This window comes from Biomphalaria glabrata, chromosome 5 (assembly GCF_947242115.1).
Source record: "Biomphalaria glabrata chromosome 5, xgBioGlab47.1, whole genome shotgun sequence".
Classification (NCBI taxonomy): Eukaryota; Metazoa; Mollusca; class Gastropoda; family Planorbidae; genus Biomphalaria; species Biomphalaria glabrata.
In genome coordinates, this window is record NC_074715.1 from 18414437 (window position 1) to 18436041 (window position 21605).

General features: G+C 35.7%; 2 protein-coding genes across 3 annotated transcripts in view; both read left to right on the forward strand.

Moving 5' to 3' along the window:
- The first annotated feature begins 5995 nt into the window (after positions 1-5995).
- On the forward strand, positions 5996-9348 carry LOC106053580 (low-density lipoprotein receptor-like). The gene is made up of 3 exons (XM_013209161.2): positions 5996-6124; positions 7056-7169; positions 9244-9348. The coding sequence occupies exons 1-3, from the start codon at positions 6037-6039 to the stop codon at positions 9291-9293; spliced, it is 252 nt and encodes an 83-aa protein (XP_013064615.1). The 5' UTR covers positions 5996-6036; the 3' UTR covers positions 9294-9348.
- Positions 9349-17557: 8209 nt separating this feature from the next.
- Positions 17558-21605, forward strand: part of LOC106067448 (receptor-type tyrosine-protein phosphatase alpha-like) — a 62485-nt gene continuing 58437 nt past the window's right edge. For both annotated transcript variants that reach the window (XM_056028849.1, XM_056028850.1), the window contains exon 1: positions 17558-17741. In XM_056028849.1, the coding sequence (XP_055884824.1) occupies positions 17684-17741 (58 nt within the window). In that variant the 5' untranslated portion in view covers positions 17558-17683. The remainder of the gene's footprint in view (positions 17742-21605) is intronic.

The following is a 21605-nucleotide window of genomic DNA, read 5'->3' on the forward strand; positions in this document are numbered from 1 at the left end:
CCTACCTACAAGAGTAGAAAGAGACTACAGGTAGGTGAGGGAGTAGGCCTACCTACAAGAGTAGAAAGAGACTACAGGTAGGTGAGGGAGTAGGACTACCTACAAGAGTAGAAAGAGACTACAGGTAGGTGAGGGAGTAGGACTACCTACAAGAGTAGAAAGAGACTACAGGTAGGTGAGGGAGTAGGACTACCTACAAGAGTAGAAAGAGACTACAGGTAGGTGAGGGAGTAGGCCTACCTACAAGAGTAGAAAGAGACTACAGGTAGGTGAGGGAGTAGGCCTACCTACAAGAGTAGAAAGAGACTACAGGTAGGTGAGGGAGTAGGACTACCTACAAGAGTAGAACGAGACTATAGGTAGGTGAGGGAGTAGGACTACCTACAAGAGTAGAAAGAGACTACAGGTAGGTGAGGGAGTAGGACTACCTACAAGAGTAGAAAGAGACTACAGGTAGGTGAGGGAGTAGGCCTACCTACAAGAGTAGAAAGAGACTACAGGTAGGTGAGGGAGTAGGACTACCTACAAGAGTAGAAAGAGACTACAGGTAGGTGAGGGAGTAGGACTACCTACAAGAGTAGAAAGAGACTACAGGTAGGTGAGGGAGTAGGCCTACCTACAAGAGTAGAAAGAGACTACAGGTAGGTGAGGGAGTAGGCCTACCTACAAGAGTAGAAAGAGACTACAGGTAGGTGAGGGAGTAGGCCTACCTACAAGAGTAGAAAGAGACTACAGGTAGGTGAGGGAGTAGGCCTACCTACAAGAGTAGAAAGAGACTACAGGTAGGTGAGGGAGTAGGCCTACCTACAAGAGTAGAACGAGACTACAGGTAGGTGAGGGAGTAGGCCTACCTACAAGAGTAGAAAGAGACTATAGGTAGGTGAGGGAGTAGGCCTACCTACAAGAGTAGAACGAGACTACAGGTAGGTGAGGGAGTAGGCCTACCTACAAGAGTAGAAAGAGACTACAGGTAGGTGAGGGAGTAGGCCTACCTACAAAAGTAGAAAGAGACTACAGGTAGACTAAGGAAGAGAAATAGTTGGAGGGGGAGACAATCATGAACTATTCACTGTACAAATCAGTGTGACGTCATTGGGTGTCTTTACGTTGTCTGCCTGTCTTGTTCAAATCTGTAAATCTGAAAGCAACTGTAAACATTATTTTGTAGTTTCTTGTAAAGAAGCTATCCAAAGGCATGCGTGTAAATTAAGAGAAAAAAAGTTAATATTTTGTATTTGGTCAAGTGAAAGTATTACGATACGTTAAATGTTAGAGTGTTGTTAGCTGCGACAGATATATAATAATGATATTCCAAAATCTGGCACCTTCCCTTTTGCAAACGAAGTATCTTAACTAAGACTTAAGCTCCGAGGAACTTCATATGTCGGCTTGTTGTCTTAACTCTACTAACAACACTGTTAGTGAGGAACATACTTTATATGTAGGCTTGTTGTCTTAACTCTACTAACAGCGCTGTTAGTGAGGAACATACTTCATATGTAGGCTTGTAGTCTTAAATCTACTAACAACACTGTTAGTGAGGAACATACTTTATATGTCGGCTTGCAGACTAAAATCTACGAACAATGCTGTTAGTGAGGAACATACTTTATATGTCGGCTTGTTGTCTTAACTCTACTAACAACACTGTTAGTGAGGAACATACTTTATATGTCGGCTTGCAGACTAAAATCTACGAACAATGCTGTTAATAAGGATGGATTTAAGAGAAAGAGTTGTTTTTTCTATCATACAAATTATTTCAAGTTGCAGTACTGACCAAACAAGTGGTCATTGTTCTTTAGGTATGGACAATTCATCATTTGTGAATAGAAGAAGATATTAAGAAGTGAAGACTGGAATTTTGAATTTTGGGGTTTCGGCATCAAATTAGTTTGGTCAAGTAAATCCGTTTGGTTGTTTTGCAGGGCACATTACATCCTTCTAAATGTTGGCCATAGAAATAAATAACCTTTACATCATCTATTCCATAGATCACAAGGTCTAAAAGAGGTAATTTCATTTTTCGATTTTGTATGATATGCTATTACAGTAGACAGGGGAGTGAAAGACGGGTTAATTTCAAACAAGTAACACATTTTTTTTAATGTAATGATTTTAAATTCATTATAATTTGGAGAAAAGACTTTTCTCTGAACTGAAGTAGTGGTCAATATAATTAAATTCATAAGGTCAAAAAAATAAATGTATTACATTTATAAGACATTGCTCTACCACGACTAAAACTTTAAAAATAATTAACTTTTTATTTCTTAACACATTTTTGTTAACTAGAGTTTGGGGATAGTAACTCGGTCAAAGGGAAGTCATCAGTTTTTTTTTTAAATAAAAATTATTATTAAGCAGAGCTGCTGGTACTTATATGTTGATTCAGTAGACCTATTCTACTTCTAGATCTAGTATGTCAGCGGACATGTTGTAATGTGTTAATAGACTGTCACCAGTTGCGAATGTAAATATGTTGTAATGTGTCAGTAGACTGGTTCTAATGTGTCAGTAGAGATTTCTTTACACTCAGTAGACCTGTTCTATGGCCCAATGCTGGAATCGTGGATAATGTTTAGAGATTTAATAGAGAGGATATACACGCGCAGATAATTACACATAGACAAACACTCACAAATCATCTATTTATATAAACAAAAAATACTCTAGCAGCATATCTTTCAGCTTCACATTGTGGGAGAAAAATATTTCCAAAATAAGTAAATATCTTGCCTCAACAAATTATTTAATTGAGTGAGGCTCGGTCACCTGGTACTTATATTTTAGGTAATTAATTTCTACAAAAAAAAATTGACCCCTTCCCCCCACGCCACTGAAGGTTTAGGAGGAGAATGGGATTAGTGCACCTTCCCCACCCCAGGAAATCGGGCAACATACTAGAGAGGGGACGATATAATCTAAAATTAAGTTAAAATATAAATTATTAGTAGGCCTATATATTATTAACACAAGTAAAGAATTCGTAAAAAAAAAATGTTTGATTTCTTTACTAAAAATCGACCGCCTCCAACCCTTTGATGGGAATATTTATGAGTACCTTTAGTAGATTAACCAAATAGTAACAAAGTTGATAAGCTATGAATGTTTGTGATTTAACGAGTTATTGGAAGTAAAAAAGAAAACAACTGTTCATCTAAAACAAAGTGTCAAACTAATAAAGGTTGTCACCAATCTCTAAAGGTAATTAAACTAAACTAAAATTAATTTAGCTTCAATAAGTTTTTATAACTTCCTATATTTTTATTTTTCTAGATCTAGCTAATTATTCGAGCTTGTAGAATTCTTCCCTCATATTAAAGTCAGTTACAGAAGATGTTTCTTCATAAACGCATAGTACACTAGGTCTACATGTGTACGTGTATCTGCCAAGGATGTTCAAATCAGACTATTTTTATTTTTGGCAGGGAGGGTGTGTATTTTTTTTTCTAGAGTTAGTTATCCTAACGCTCTTATCTACATAGGCCTAACTTTAGATTTAGACCTGGATCTCAATAATAGGTCTAATAAAGACTATAATCTATCATACACTTGGGCATTATCTAAGGTTTAAGCTATAAAAAAGGGTCTACTTAATGTCCCACAGTTAATAAATTATTGTTCACCGCAATAAATTGATTAAAATCACTAAATATTGACCTAACACGCTTATCAGATTCCCATTATAAAAAACAGAAATTAAACATTCCCTTACTTCTTACTGAGACTTAGATCCTACCGCGCAGTTCGGCACATTGGGCTGCAAGCTGTCTCCACCAAGATCTATCACTGGCGATGTTTAAAGCCTCTACCCATCTGGTGTCCACTGTTTTGAGGTACTTAATGAATGAAAGTGTGGCGCCAAGCTAAACGATGACGTTCCTGTTTGCGCTTTCCTCGTTTTGGCCTCAATGTCATCGCAACTCTTGGTATTCGTAGTTCATTTTGTCGGAGAACATGTTCCGCAAACCTCATGCTATGATTTGTCACAACCTCACTAAGTGGTCGAATCCCAGTTCGGCAGAGGATTTTCTTGTTTCAAACCCGATATATATATATATATATATATATATATATATATATATATATATATATATATATATATATATATATATATATATATAGACACCACCACGTGATTCCAAAGAAATAATTCTTAACAACCCCATTCATAATATTATATACACGCTTTAGGCCAAAAATGTCTAACAACATCTATTAGGGTACTACGTTCACATTCAAATTTTGCATAATAACTTCTAACCCTAACCCTAACCCTACCACCATCTTACTTTATCAATCTCTCTTCAAATGCAGACTGTGATTAAATAGTTGTTAATTGCATCATTTCTTGTATAATCAATTTTGTTGGTATCATGAACATGATTTTTAAAAAAACAGGGATGTGCGATTCAACCATCATCACATGTTGAAACGTTTTACACATTTTATTACTTACAGTGGCGTAACTAAAGGTAGCGTGCCAGCCCGATTGATACCCATCTAGGGATGACACCCTAATGAAAAAAGCACTTTTCTAGACTACCTTTAAAAATAAAGTAAATGAATGCATCTACAAATTCAAATATATATAGATTTATTCACGTTGAGTATCTATATCTATATTATTTTTTCGGCACTATTATATAAAATGTTACCTGCTTACAAAAAAAAGGAGGGAATGATATTTTAATGATAAATTTGGTTGTATTTGTATGGTAGTTTCTCCATATATAATTTGCCTTTCAATGAAGTTTAAAAAAAAAACACTATTTTTACCAATATTTAAGAAATTTAATTGAGTTACGTGGTTTTATCTTTCAAGCATAACTTTCATTTTTAATTTTCGTGAAATAAGTTAGCGAAAAAGTAAAGTAAGTTTTCCTTTCAGACCTTTCGAACTATGATGCAGATAATTTTAAAGTTGGCAGCAAAATCTATACAAAAAGTTCTTTGAAAGAAAACATTTTCAAGCGTCTTTTGAAGTAGTTCTAGAGTATGTCAGCTTCTAAGTTCAGAATGTTTCTATTTGACTCCGTCATCTCCTGTATACATCTCATTGTATCCCAGAGTGATGCTATATCGTCTGCAACGTTCAGATCCGCCAGTCGGTTTGGCTCATATAGGGATACCAAATGCAGCCTGATTCGTTGTTTTTTTTTTCATAACATTGTCGAAAGCTAGCATAAAGAGAAAAAAAAAGAAATGGGGATACACCCTTGTCTCACACCCTCCGTTACTCCGTTGTTCTAACACAACAGCTTGATATGCTGCAGAGATTTTGCAGAATCTCGTCATATTATTGCGTTATAACATATTCTCTTGCTATTTGCCTGTTTTATTAACAACGGACAATACCAGACGCTTTTTTTTTAATTTAGATCACAAAACTGATCATCCAGCCTTAGATAGTATTACAGGCTTTGTTTGATGACGTTCCGTAGGAAGACAATCTATCCGTTCATGATCGGTCTCTTCGGAAGCAGTTGAGAAAGAAGCTCCTTGATAACCTCTTGTAAAGAAATCATTTTTTATTTACTTCATAACTATTTTTTAAAAGTTCTAAACAATGAGTGTTGAAATTGAATCGAAAATCGTTTTCCATTGAAACAATCAATTAATAAGCTAACAGTAATTATGGTTCAACAAAAAAACAACTAACGATTTCTTTTTTAAGGGCGGGGGAGGGGTTAGTTGGAGGTAATTTATTTCAGGAAGGAGTTGATATTATTTTTTGGGTGGGGGACAATCCGAGTTTTCCGCACAGAGTGACACCGACATTAGTGACGCCACTGCTTTTAGTTTGTATGTGCAAAAAAAAAAGTAAAGTAACACATTTGTAATTAAAATTTGACCTTGATTATTATTTAAAAAAAATTAAATTACAAGTTTCTAAATTTTAGTTAACTTTGACCTATCACTAAATATAACCGAGAACCGCCTTATTTTTTTTTTAGCAATCAATTAAAGAGTAAGATATCCGTCCGATGCTATTGTGGACCACCGATGTCCATATAAAAAGAGAATTAACTCATGTTCATGCAAACGTCTTATCTATCGAGAATGTTGTCCAAGCTGTGTGTACTTGGTGTCTTGATGTGTCTGGTCTGTGTGATGAATGGTAAGATGACGAGAAAATTAGTTCTTGAAAGTTAGACTTAATATAGAGTTAAATACAATACAACTAATTACACGAGAAACTCGCATAAAACCTTACACTATGCTATTAGAGAGGACGAAATAATAAAGAGTTTTGTCACGTAATAACTATTAAGAATGCCTTCAGGATGCAAGATTTAAACGTAAAAATTATTTTTTAAAGAGGGCGCTTAGGCTTAAAAGTAAAGTAGCAATTATACATAAAACACTGAATCATAATCTTCAAATACAAAAACAAATTCTAATAAAATACTTATGAAGACACACAGGTAAAGTTACATTCCTCGTTCTATATGCCAGGATAAATTTAAACAAATGATTGTACTATACTAGTACTATTAGAGCATGGAATGGGTTGCCTGAGCCAGATAGAAAAACCAGTGACTTGGCAGAATTTAATTCATTGATTAACATGCATGACTAGATGTATGAGCGTAAGACATAATTCTTTTTTTTTTTTGAAGTAACGTCCGTATTATATAAGATAAATATAAATACAGGTATATAAATTGATGATTTTTGACATAGATGTACTGCGCATGAAAAAGTTTTACATTTCTATGTTTTATGTTGAAGAACTAGCTGATATGGGATGTTGCCCCACTTGCCCTCTCCCCAAAGGCCGCCCCTGTATGAGAAGTAAACTTGTCAACTATTATTTCGTATTTATAATTTTGTCATTTTGAGAACCATCAAACATTTTCTGTATCATAATAAGATAAATTCAGTTGTTTTTTTATTTAAATATTCTGATCTATTATTGTCCAAACCTAAAGCAGCTGACTAATCAGTTATATGCTCTACCCGCAAAATGCAGAATCCAGGCATTCTATAAAACGCCTAGGTAACATAAAAGTTTGAAGAACTTCAAATTCAATTCTATGTTTATGCAGCTTGTAACTCAGATGAATTCACATGTAAGGACGAAATGTCCAATTGCATTGTAGATTTTTATGAATGTGATGGAGAACCAGATTGCCTGAATGGATTAGACGAAGCCAATTGTCGTAAGTCAGTTTTCAAGCATAATTATGAAGTAGCGGCTTTTTTTTTTCTTTGCTTTTCTCACAATGATAGTTTGTTATCGCCTGTGAGGATTGGAATGTAGGGGTGATGTACATCTTGGTATTTCCAGCAACTATTTCTGATATCCAAAGTTTCACTGTATTGTAGGAAATATTTCTTTAGGTTTATAACTAACAGAATTCCCACTATTGACAACAGAAAATACACACCACCACGTGACTTTGAAAATATCCTAAACACCTTTATAACAACATTTCTATTGCTGTAACGTTCAATTGCAGATATTGGCCCCATCACTTCTGCCACCATCTTACTTTATCAATTCTTCTTCAATTCTTCTTCAAATGCAGACTGTGATTAATTAGCTGTTATTTGCATCATTATTTTTTTTATAATAATCGACGCTGTTGACATCATGTACATAATCAGAAAAAGGGATGTGCGTTTCAACCACAGACTATATATATATAGAAACGATAGTGAAAATCCGATATCATAATATTTTAGACTATTCAAAGTTTCTGAAAGCCAAAAATCTAATTTTAAAAATCACTTATGCAAGCATTTTAAAAATAAAATACACCACTTTTACAACTATTCACTATTAATAGTAACAAACATGGTTAGCTGCCTGGTCGTGCGGTTTGCACGCTGGACTGTCGTTCAGATTTATCGATGGTCCCGGGTTCAAACCCTGCCCGCTCCCATCCCCCGTCGTCCTGCGGGAGGTTTGGACTAGGAAGTAATTATCTTCAACTCTGAAGGAACATCCGAAACATGTAATCAAAACATTTTACAAACATTTTACATTGGAGGCTCTTTATTATGGAGTACATCTAAGTATCATATTTTCAACATATTTATGCAAACGGTTGTAGATTTTTTGTCAAAAATATTTTTTGTTACATTTGTATTGCTAAGTTATGTAAGTTCTGTTATACTAACTACTATATTTACACACACAAAAAAAGTTTACTTTTTTTTTAAGAAAAAAATCTATTTAGTATGCATAAAAGTTGGACATAATTTAAAACAACAATTAATAAGTAGTTTTTCATATTGTTACGATCTCTCCTACAATCCAAGCTTTCTTCAAACTGCACCACACGACACAACGAACTTAAAGAACCTCACAACTCAGGGCTCCAAAGTATCAGTCAGTTTAATTTCAAATACATCGCAATTGGCAGCAACATTAACACTGTCTTTACAAAAACCTAGTCTTGCTCCGCCTGACTTCACACACCGTGCTGGTTCTCGCCTCGTACTGGTCACATAGCGAGGTAACGTGAAGTCCCCTCTTTCTGACACACTCGCTCTTATATAGTGTCTCTACAGGCCTTCTAGAATCGGATGGAACGTTCTTGACCACTCAGAATGATCACAATCGCCGTGACTTGCGTGCGTAATATTTACACACAGGTCGTTGCCGAACTGGCCTGTACTGTCACTGGTCACAGTTGACCGCTCGTCCAGCGCTGGACTGGGGCGATTTGGGAAGGCTAAGAAGACACACAGCATTACCCCCATCTGTGTCACCACCAGGTTTACAACAATATTATCGCTTGAACTGCAGTGTCTAATCAAAGCTGTAGAACACTTAACCCAAAAAAAAAAATGTTTGATTTATTTTTTTTTTACGGGAATGTTTTTTTTTCTTGAGGAATTAGAGATTGACCCTTTAAAAAAACAATTAGATCAATTAGATATTCATTATAAGACATCAGTTACGCCAGGTTCACATCAAACTTCACTTTCTCTTTTACCTATCCTTAGGTCTGCTGGACCGCTGGGGCACAACACAAGATCTGTTAACCTTTTTTTTCCATTCTTCTGTCATTTGTCTTTGATAGAATTTCATTCTCATAATATTGAAATCTGCCTTTTTACCTGCCTGGGTGGACCACTTCGGGTGCCGATTTTCAGTTTGTGTTTCCACACAAACTGTATTTGTAACCTTGTTTTTCTTTACAATTCATAACACTATTAAGGTTAGATTTTTAAAATTACTCTCCTGACTAATCATTTCCCCTGTTTTTTTATTTCCATCAATAGCTGAGAATGACGAAGAAAAGAGACAACTCAACGATTCCAAATATATTTAAATTTAGTTTCAATTTTTGTGAAATTGTAGCATAAATTAAAGCATATTAAAAAATATCTCGACTGACTTTATTGTATAGTAAATTATTGTGTATTTTTTTATTAAATATTTTTCTCTTCCTAAGTTGGTATTAAAATTTTGTTTCTTTGCATTGAATATATAGCCTACAGACTATAGTCCTATATATACTATACAATACTGTGCTGGCCCTCGTGTATTGCTTGTATGTGTGGCTTATTTGGTGTCTAGGGGATAATCATTTTGAATGTGCAGCACACTGGGCCATCAGAGATATATCGGAAGCAGGCACGCAACAAAACAGACAATGAAGAAAGGTACAAAACTGAAGGTTTACTAGATATTTATTTACATCAAATATATATAGAATAATAAAAAGGCTGCGTTTATCACTTATTAAGATTATATATAATCATCACTCTTTGCACGTTATGAGAGAGTATATGTCACTTTGTCCTCAAACTTATCGGACTGTCTTGAGAGACTTTATACCTGGCTGTGCGCCTTGGTGGGATTGTAGAGGATTTCCGGTGACTCAAGAATTGTGAAGTCTCAGTAGTCACTGTAGTCTATTGTAGGCACGATAGGAGCCGCTTGACGGATACCGTGGGCAGGAAGAGTGCATACAGGATTTACAGTGGGCAGAATGGTCGATAGGATCAGCTTACTAAGTTGGGATCGAGTAGGCGAGTGCTGTAAAGTATCTCCTAGGCGCGTAGTATCAAACAGACATGTAGTATCAAACAGCAATGTAGTATCAAATAGGCACGTAGTATCAAACAGACATGTAGTATCAAACAGACATGTAGTATCAAACAGACATGTAGTATCAAACAGACATGTAGTATCGAACAGACATGTAGTATCAAACAGACACATAGTATCAAACAGGCACGTAGTATCAAACAGACACGTAGTATTAAACAGACACGTAGTATCAAACAGACACGTAGTATCAAACAGACACGTAGTATCGAACAGACACGTAGTATCAAACAGACACGTAGTATCGAACAGACACGTAGTATCAAACAGACACATAGTATCAAACAGGCACGTAGTATCAAACAGACACGTAGTATTAAACAGACACGTAATATCAAACAGACACGTAGTATCGAACAGGCACGTAGTATCAAACAGACACGTAGTATTAAACAGACACGTAGTATCAAACAGACACGTAGTATCGAACAGACACGTAGTATCAAACAGACATGTAGTATCAAACAGACACATAGTATCAAACAGGCACGTAGTATCGAACAGACAAGTAGTATCAAACAGGCACGTAGTATCAAACAGGCACGTAGTATTAAACAGACATGTAGTATCTAACAGACACGTAGTATCAAACAGGCACGTAGTATCAAACAGACACGTAGTATCGAACAGACAAGTAGTATCAAACAGGCATGTAGTATCAAACAGGCACGTAGTATTAAACAGGCATGTAGTATCAAACAGGCACGTAGTATCAAACAGACACGTAGTATCAAACATGCACGTAGTATCAAACAGACACGTAGTATCGAACAGACAAGTAGTATCAAACAGGCATGTAGTATCAAACAGGCACGTAGTATTAAACAGGCATGTAGTATCAAACAGGCACGTAGTATCAAACAGACATGTAGTATCTAACAGACACGTAGTATCAAACATGCACGTAGTATCAAAAAGGCACGTAGTATCGAACAGACACGTAGTATCAAACAGACACGTAGTATCCAATAGGCTGATAAAATAGGCATGTAGCATCCAATATCTTCTTATCTTCTTATCTTATATAATACAGACGTTACTTCAAAAAAGAAGATGATTACGTCCTACGCGTCATGCATTTAGTCATGCATATTAACCAATGACTTAAATTCTGCCAAGTCACTGGTTTTCCTGGCTAGCTCAGGCAACCCATTCCATGCTCTAATAGCACTAGGAAAGAAGGAGCACTTGTACAAATTTGTCCTAGCATATGGGACGAGGAATGTGCCTTTATCTTTGTGTCTTTCAGAGTATTTTATTAAATTTTGTTTTTGTATTTGAAGATTATGGTTCAGTGTTTTATGTATTATTGCTACTTTACTTTTGAGCCTTCTGTCCTGAAGGCTTTCTAAATTTAGTGATTTTACTAAAGGTGTTACTCTAGTCAAATGTGAATATTCGTTTGTTATGAATCGCACTGCTCTATTTTGTGTCTGTTCTAGTTTCTTAATGTTTTCTTGAGTTGAGGGGTCCCAAACAGAGGATGCATATTCTATTATTGGCCTAACCAAGGTTAAATAACATTTTAGTTTTATGTTCTTATTTGATTTATAGAAATTTCTTTTAATAAATCCTAATGCTTTGTTTGATTTTTTTGTAGTTTCATCAATATGTGGATTCCATGACAGTTTTTCATTTATTATAACACCTAGGTATTTTGCGTTTTTAGTCTGTGTTACTGGTTTGCCATGAATAAGATAAGTGGAATTAATTTGTTTTAGTTTTTTTGTTACTCTTAACAACTGACATTTTTCTGGGTGGAAAGACATGCTCCAATTTGATTCCCATTTCTGTAATTCATCTAATTCTCTTTGTAAAATATCTGTGTCTTGTGTTGTTTTTATTGTTCTATATATTATGCAATCGTCTGCAAATAATCTGACTTTTGTTCCTGAAGTAATGCAATTTGGTAAATCATTTATGTAAATTAAAAATAGTAGTGGACCCAAGACTGTTCCTTGAGGTACACCTGAGTTTACTGTTATCGGTGTTGATTTAGAGCCATTTATTATTACAGTTTGTTCTCTCCCTATCAGAAAATCTTTAATCCACTGATGCAGTGGACCATTAATGCCGAAATATTTTAATTTTTTAAGCAAACTATGGTGGTGAACTTTGTCAAAAGCCTTAGAAAAATCTAGTAAGATAGCATCTATTTGTTCACTATTATCTAAACCTTTTGAAAAATCATCAATTAGTCCTATTAGTTGTGTTTCACATGATCTATATTTCCTAAAGCCATGTTGGTATGGTGTGAGGACATTATGTTTGTCTAAGTGGTTTATGATGTTGCTACATATTATGTGTTCTAGGATTTTACATGTAATGCTGGTAAGTGATACTGGTCTGTAGTTTCCTGGGTCAGATTTTTCTCCTTTTTTAAATAGGGGGGTGACATTAGCTTCTTTCCAGTCCTTTGGTACTCTGCCCTGGTATCAAATAGGCAGACACCTGAGGGAGGCTGCGGATAAACATAGACAAGTTAGGACATGTCTCTCATGCATCTTATCGATGCCCTCGACTGAGGTGCTTCGTCAGATTGGTAAAATTGTTTTGAGTACAATGATGAGTTGACACAAATTGAGTAGCTGAAATAGATGGTTGATAGTAGCAATATAAAATGTAACAAATATGGGCGATAAAAATATCAATTAATAATAAGCAGAAAGGAGGTGCGGCAATGGACAATGGTCAGCGACCATGACGCCATAGTTTACATACGTTGTCGACCATGAGCAATGGAATGAGAATCAAATGTAGGAAGTGCCTGTGTAATGTTCGCAACTCTCACCTATGTAAAATGGATAAAGGGGAGATAATTTACAACTCTTTTATAGTCGCAATGTCAGTGCCTTAGAAAGTCCATCAAGGCGATCAGCCGAAATGAAGGAAATAAAATAAGATGTACAAATATAAAAGGTTGCATCAATGATCAATGGACGCAATGTAGAGATAATAATATTAGCCCATGGTAGACATACATTAATGCAATCAAATATATAAACACGAAACAATTATGTTTCCTACTTTCGTAAGTGAGAAATACATAACACACACATTAGACAATACTAGAATGAGTTAAATCCAAATCAAGCAAGAAATAGACACAAACTAATTAAGATGGAACTTTGATTAAGTTCGGCTCACCAAAAGGTATTCTACTAAAAGTAAGGAGGTTGAATAATTGAATCTGGACTGTCAGCAAGATGGAAAAAATGACAAAGTGTGTGCCTTTTCGAATTAGTCGAGTTTATGGAGGTCCAGAAGAGAAAGGCGGAAATGGGGGGGGGGGGCGAAAGAATAAAGATTATCACCCACGTGGATAAATCTGACCCGAAAGAAGAGTCGCACCTAGAAATGTCAAATAGCGTGTTGACACGGATTATCTCCTTGATCAAAGAGAGACGTGGGTGGGGGTGGAGACAAGAGTACCACAGAAAACGAAGTATGTCCGGAAGTGCAGGGTGGGGGTAGGTATGACGGACAATGCCTAGAGGGTGTCGACCATGAACGTCAGACACCTGTTGCCAATAACCAACGCCAGTACTATGACTTTTTATCCTTCCCCGCGTTAACGGGAGATAAGTGAACGGTTTTTGACAACGTCGTGGCCAATGTTGTGGACTCTGTCTAGCGAGAAGTTGAAAAGCTGGGGTTTGGAGCTGGAATTAGGCCTAAAGAAAGGGGACATAAATGGGATGACATCAATAAATAATAATACATGCTGTAATAAAATTAAGTGACACTGTCAGTAAGCTTTTGACCCGTGACAGACATTATGCAGAAAGATTTATTGGATTTTTTTTAAAAATATGGATAATTAAAGTCTTTAAAAATATCTTTCTTCTTCATAAAAAAATAAAGCTTTTTTACAACATACATTAAGTCTTCATCATACATGATCTGTCGAGCCGCTCTGTGGTAATGATTAAATGATGTTGCTAGATCTGATGATGTATTGATGTTTCTATGAGATTGATCAGACAATGCGTTTCTGGTGTTATAATTTAGTCTAGATTTCTACCTTTAAACAATGACGGAACACTCAAATGTAAACTAATAATTGAAACCAACGAAGATCCCTCAACAATAAATACAAAGCTTTAATTCTGGAACTAGGAATCATTTCAACAAATACATACTGTACAATGCAATTTAATTAATCAAGTTAACTATATCATTATTTCAGCTCCTATATGAATATCTGCGTCTTTTAAATACGTATTACTATCAACATCTATTTTATATATTGGAAGCAATCAATCTCTCGCTTTTAATGATCTTAAATAGACTTGCCGCCGTGATGCAAATGGACGCTTCTATTCAGTGAACAACATAACGATGACATTGCGCTGCAGGCGAAGAAATCTAAAAATAAACCTAATGAAACAGCTGCTTCATGCTACGTGACAATGTCCAATCCTATCGTTTAGCAATAAAAGAGCCTCTTTTATCTATAGTCATTGAGACTGTCTATGTGTCCTTGTTTACCTAATAATGTTCCTGACAGCACTAAAACAGACAGTTCAATAATATTTTTTGTACATGTGGGCATTGAGGCAATAATAACAAGCAAAAATAAAAAAAAATACTTTTTTAAAAAACAAAGCTATATTAAGAGTATCACTTGTTTTGGATCAGTCATGTAAATTAATTTGTAATAAGCCTTAAACGACAATCTATAAAGGGGACTAATTCAGCTGATACCACAACTTCAATCAAGTACTTTTTTCTTTTCTCTTGGAAAGGGAACTAATTCAGCTTATACCATCACTTCAGTCAAGTACTATTAATTCCTTTGTTTGAGATAACAAACAAAGTAATTTATTACCAATAGTCAATTAACTATTTTTTAAAAATTGATTCTTGTAATGTCAGGTAAAAGAAATAATTGTGCAAAATTTCAGATAGAATTTTAAAAAAATCAACAAGTTGTTCAAATCTACAACAGTCAAGAAAATCCAGAAACTGTTTATAGATATCCATTTCAGCTAAGTGTAGGAATATCTGTAAGAGTAAAAAGAGACTAGAGAAAAAATAAGAGGAGAAATGGTTGGGAAGGGGTGACGACCATCCCTTTGTCATCTATTATTTTGTCAACTATTCACTGTACAAAGCATTGTGACGTCATTGGGTGTCTTTGCATTGTCTACCAGTCTCGTACAAATCTGTAAATCTGAAAGCAAATTTAAACATTATTTTGTAGTTTCTTGTAAAGAAGCTATCCAAAGGCATGCGATAAAGAAAAAAAAAAGTGAATATTTTGTCTATTATTATTTAATATTTTGTACACTAAACCTACATGTGTACGTCTATCTTTCCAGGCTGTTAAAATCAGTCGAACGCACAGACTATTTACTTATTTGGGCAGGGAGGGTGTGTAGATATTTTAGTGTAAAGGTAGATCTACGTACATTATTGACTAACTAGACCAATGCGACTATCAACCTCATTAAAAGGGTCGAGTCTCGGTTGGGCATAGGATTTTCTCTATTTGAGACCCGATTTCTTTAGTTGACTCCTAAAGTCTGTCTTAGCCATTTTTGTTGAGCCACATTTATTTTCTTTATTTCGGCAGATGAGACTTGCATGTATTCGTTTCTGTTGGGATGACGAATGTGTCAAGTTGGAGGATTATTGTCTTCTGTTGGTCACGCAGAAATGTTAAAACTAAAAAAGCAACTAAAAACTCGATTTTATCATCGCATTAATCGTGTTTAAAAATATTTCTGGTCTCAAAGGGCTTTTTTTTTTCGTAATTTCAAGGATACTGTTGTGTAAGCGTTATAGTTAGGAATAGTAATGAATAATCATGACAGACTGCAGGGGCTGCCTACGAGTTGGTTTAAATAAGAAACTCGTATACATTCGTTGTTTTTATTTAATATTTCAAAAATATTTTCATATCTTTTTTATCCTGTAATAACTTTGATGTACAAATAAACTGAATTTAAAACCTAATGAATTTCATATACAGATACATTGCTCTACAAACAAATAGAGATTATATATTAAATTGCAGACCAAACATAGAGACCTGTTAGGTTGTTGTGTTTACAATTTAATATGGTCTTAACTATCCAATAAAAATTGCGAAGTTTTTTGTCTGGTAGTGAATAACAGAATAATGTTTGCGTGGACGCTACTCCACACAAGGAAACAAATTATTCTGTTCAACTACTGAAGTTATTAATAAATGTGTACACAAATTGTCAAGTTTGAATGAGTCTCCTATCAAATGAAATCTAGACACGATTTTTTTTTTCAAATAGTAATTTGATTAAAAAATTAGATAAATAATCTACATATCTATATATAGGTCTTGATAGTTCTAGAAATCAATTGGTTAAAGATTTTTAAAGATTCTATTAGCAAACACACTATATATGAAATACATTTCTAGTGGCATATTTATTAAACATGCAAAATTTAAAAATATGTTTATAATTCGGTGAAGAAACTTAACAAGTTTTAATGATGACATGTGATTAAAGCCCTATTCCTTGGGCTTCAACTGTCTGTCCCACATCCTTTATAAGAGTGCTCCATTTTCTATATCATTTGCTGCCAGAGGTTATCGCTTGGCCATTGAGGGCAAGCTGACAATGATTTGGCCTTTCTAGCGCTTTGGGGGGATCACCTTGTACACGTTCTTTTCCCCACACCCTACTTCTAATCAAGCTGTTATTTGGCACAATTATTTCTTATACCTGCAAACATACAAGAATCAATTATAAAAAAAATAGTAATTAATTATTTTATTTTTATTAAGATCTAGATCTCGAAACTAAATTGATATCTCTTTTTACTTAGAGAACAAAATATCTAGTTAAATATAGAAAGGGGAAAGGGGAATATGTACAAAGGACTAACTTTTGTTAGTGGAAGGGGGGGGGGGAGCGGATAAACAAAAGTCCTAATAAAATCAACGGGCCCAAACTATGAGAGCGTGTATGTGTCGGGGGAGCATTATGAAAGGGATCTTTACAAATCAAATCAAAAGTCTAAGTGGGGAAATTACATTGCGCAAGTTAAATAAAATGGGGATTCCAGGGAGAGAAAAAGAGAGAAAGAGAGAAGAAAAAAGAGAGCGAGTCTAAAATGGCAATGTAACAGACACTAATTCAAGGGCTAAAATGTATATTAGGTTGATCGTTAAAATTTGGCCCGTTTATTAAAAAAAGAAAAAAAGGGGGGGGGGTGTCCCAGCCATTATAAACACTATAAAGCTAATGAACAAATCAACAGGCGTAACCGGTGCGTACTGCGTATGATATGAATGAAACGCTTGTCTTCTTTGAGTCCGTCGACAGAGACTCATTAGATAATTGACTGTACATGTCATTTCGTTTCCGGTTATAAAATTTGGGGAGGGGGGGGGAGTAAACAAAGGTTTCGTGGAATTAAATGGGATTGAATGGAATTAAAGACTTCAATACAATCGTTCCCACAAGCACGCTCTCTGTTAGCTTTCACGATAAGACCTTCTAGGAACTTGATAAGTGTGTGTTGGCTGTAACGTCCTAAGTCTTTATTATTTCCTGTGGAAATCAAAACTTTCAAAAGCTGTGGTTGCAAATCGCAATAAGTTCAAGTGAACATTTCAACATGAACTATTTCATTATTTTCAGTTTGTTCTTCTTGTATTTCAATCTTCAAACAAAGGGTAAGTGCAAGATTTAATAAGACTGTTCTAGCACGTGCCAAGCAGCGGCGGACTGGCTTTATGGGCCACCAGGCAAAAACCGGTGGGCCGGTACCAAAATGGGCCACTTTCCATAACAATTATCATCGTAAATGTGACTGGCATTTTTTTGTTTACCTTTCCTAAAGACCTTTACCCAGACTTGACTGTGCAATGCTAAATACACACTCTCGTAATATTGAAATAACATTGATCAATATCCATATACCATGCTACCAGGGCCGGCCCTACAGATTCCTATTCGAAACGGCTAGCGCGGGGCCTAGTCTGGGTAGGGATAAGGATAATAAGTGAAAATTAAGAATTTTTGTAATAAAATTAATTCGTCATTGCATTTTATTCATATTTTACTAAGTGTAAAATCACGGTCAAATTAAATTACGAGCCCTCTACAACAGATGGTAGTTTTTCCAACAAAAAGCCAATAAACACTCACATCTGCCTTGTAGATTTACTTTTTTTAAGAGATCGGCGTTTTCCATATTTAATGACACCCCAAACTGACAATTGTGTTTATTTTTAAGGTAATTTTTTATGACTTTTCAGGATAATGTCATAATTTCAAGAGATTTTCATGACTTTTTTTTTCGTATACTTTGCTATTTCTTCTTCTTCTTATATAATACAGACGTTACTTCAAAAAAGAAGATGATTTCGTCCTATGCGTCACTGGTTTTCCTGGCTGGCTCAGGCAACCCATTCCATGCTCTAACAGCACTAGGGAAGAAGGAGCTTTTGTACAAATTTATCCTAGCATATGGAACGAGGAGGCCTTGGAAACACTGTTATAAATTATAATGGTTTAATTTAATAATTTACAACTAGTGTTAGCGCGTGGCCTATGAAAGTGCGGGGCCCACTGCGGCCGCATAGGTTGCAGTGCCCTAAGACCGGCCCTGCATGCTACTTGATGCACTCTTCTACACTAAGCAATTGTAATCAACAACATAAGGTTCATATTTTGTATAGTTCTGCAGATGTTGCATTAGTTGGAACATACTCGAGTGAATCCATAACGAGACGCCGAGCTTATAAATTAATGAACTTATATAATATAATGGGGGTATTATTGTATACAGTAATTCTATAGATTCAATGTTACCAAAAATGACTCTAATATAGCGTGTCCAGCCAAATGTACGTTATAGTATTGGGTTAGTTCGTCGCAAGATCCCAGGATTTCCCTGCTACGAATTTTACGCCGTTTGGGATAGAGAAAGATGTAGAGGAGACGAGAACAGGACGCTATGAGTGATGGGTGTGAGAGTAAAGAGAGTTGTCTTGTAAGAAACTGTTCAAATCGTTAGTACTGAATTTTATAGAATTACATTTTTTTGTTACAGGGGCGTGTTTTGTACTCATTAGCTTCTGAGTTCGTGCTTACGTAAGTCACTTGTGGACAAAGTTTCGGCACGTAAAAATGTTTAAACTTAACAGCGGTTCTCAACCTTTAAAGCTCCTCGACCCCTTTTTATTAAAACTATTAAACTTTTTAAAAAATAAGATAACGTGAAACGATAGCGGGAAATAGAAAACCTTGTGGAAACATTTTGTTTCCTTATCGACAGACTATAAGACGAGGTTTTCAAAGTCTTGGTTTGCTATTAACAGACTATGAGGCGAGGTTTTCAAAGTTTTGGTTTGCTATTAACAGACTAAGAGGCGAGGTTTTCAAAGTCTTGGTTTGCTATTAACAGACTATGAGGCGAGGTTTTCAAAGTCTTGGTTTGCTATTAACAGACTATAAGACGAGGTTTTCAAAGTCTTGGTTTGCTATTAACAGACTATGAGGCGAGGTTTTCAAAGTTTTGGTTTGCTATTAACAGACTAAGAGGCGAGGTTTTCAAAGTCTTGGTTTGCTATTAACAGACTATGAGGCGAGGTTTTCAAAGTCTTGGTTTGCTATTAACAGACTATGAGGCGAGGTTTTCAAAGTCTTGGTTTGCTATTAACAGACTATAAGACGAGGTTTTCAAAGTCTTGGTTTGCTATTAACAGACTATGAGGCGAGGTTTTCAAAGTTTCGGTTTGCTATTAACAGACTAAGAGGCGAGGTTTTCAAAGTCTTGGTTTGCTATTAACAGACTATGAGGCGAGGTTTTCAAAGTCTTGGTTTGCTATTAACAGACTATGAGGCGAGGTTTTCAAAGTCTTGGTTTGCTATTAACAGACTATGAGGCGAGGTTTTCAAAGTCTTGGTTGGCTATTAACAGACTATGAGGCGAGGTTTTCAAAGTCTTGGTTGGCTATTAACAGACTATGAGGTGAGGTTTTCAAAGTCTTGGTTTGCTATTAACAGACTATGAGGCGAGGTTTTCAAAGTCTTGGTTTGCTATTAACAGACTATGAGGCGAGGTTTTCAAAGTTTTGGTTTGCTATTAACAGACTAAGAGGCGAGGTTTTCAAAGTCTTGGTTTGCTATTAACAGACTATGAGGCGAGGTTTTCAAAGTCTTGGTTTGCTATTAACAGACTATGAGGCGAGGTTTTCAAAGTCTTGGTTGGCTATTAACAGACTAAGAGGCGAGGTTTTCAAAGTCTTGGTTTGCTATTAACAGACTATGAGGCGAGGTTTTCAAAGTCTTGGTTTGCTATTAACAGACTATGAGGCGAGGTTTTCAAAGTCTTGGTTTGCTATTAACAGACTATGAGGCGAGGTTTTCAAAGTCTTGGTTGGCTATTAACAGACTATGAGGCGAGGTTTTCAAAGTCTTGGTTGGCTATTAACAGACTATAAGGCGAGGTTTTAAAATTTAAAAAAAAAAAAATTATTATTGAGTCGTTCTGAAAGCTAAAGAAATGTTATAAGTTAAGTTTTATGAGTTTCTAAAGGATTTAGAATAAAGGAAACTCGTCCATCCACGGCGTAGCATACACCGCTATTTTGCAGGGCCGGCCTTAGGCCACTGCAACCTATGCGACCACAGTGGGCCCCGCACTTTATATGGCCCCGTGCTAATTCTAGGTGTAAATTATTAAATTAAACCATTTTATACCTTATAACAGATTTCCCGCGGCAGATTTACCAGGAGCTCTTGGAAATCTCCGGAAATTATTAGAATCTTTTGAAAACTTATTCAAATCTCCTGAAATCTATAGACAAAAATTGTCATTTTGGGGTGTTATTCAATATGGAAAACGCCAATCCTAAGCGCGATTAAAAAAAACGGCATTATGCAATAGCCGTAATTGTGGAATCTGGTGAAAGCATCTTCTAACGCCTCAAACTAATGAAGAATTACTTGAAGTCAACAATTCTCCTAGACAGATTGAAACATTTGGTAATTCTTGCTATTGAGCGTGATCTATCTAGGAAACAGAATTTGTATAATATACTGTATGACTTCGCAACACGCAAGGCTCGTAAAGTAATTCTGTACGTAGTAAAGAATGATTAAAATGCAAAGACCAATTTATTTTTTAATACAACTCTTAATTGTCACTTATTATCCGTATCCCTACTCAAACTGGGCCCCGCGAAATTCGTTTCGCATAGGGCCCCACAGTGGTTAAGTCCGGCCCTGGAATTTAGTGACGGGTGAATACATAGTAGATTTCTTTTTCTCCCCCCCCCCCTTTTTTTTATAAGCCGTGCTCTCTGTCGCCTTGATAGTTACGTGGGGTAACACTAGTCCGACTTGCAGAAATAAAAGAGTGATCTTTCCATGACTTCTTGGTGGTGTAAGGAATGATTGTGCCATGAAGAGAATTATATATATATGTAGATAGTAGCTTTCCCTTTCAGCTCATGTTTTTGTTTTGTTTTACACCTATCGGAAGTTGAGACAATGAGGCGAATAGTAAAAAGAAGACTAAAATTTGAAGT

Excerpts from the sequence above, each read along its gene's own strand:
- LOC106053580 (XM_013209161.2), top strand. The coding sequence starts at position 6,037 with ATGTTCATGCAAACGTCTTATCTATCGAGAATGTTGTCCAAGCTGTGT. Across the intron at positions 6,125-7,055 it reads TCTGGTCTGTGTGATGAATG|CTTGTAACTCAGATGAATTC; the intron begins GTAAGATGACGA and ends ATGTTTATGCAG. Across the intron at positions 7,170-9,243 it reads ATTAGACGAAGCCAATTGTC|CTGAGAATGACGAAGAAAAG; the intron begins GTAAGTCAGTTT and ends TTCCATCAATAG.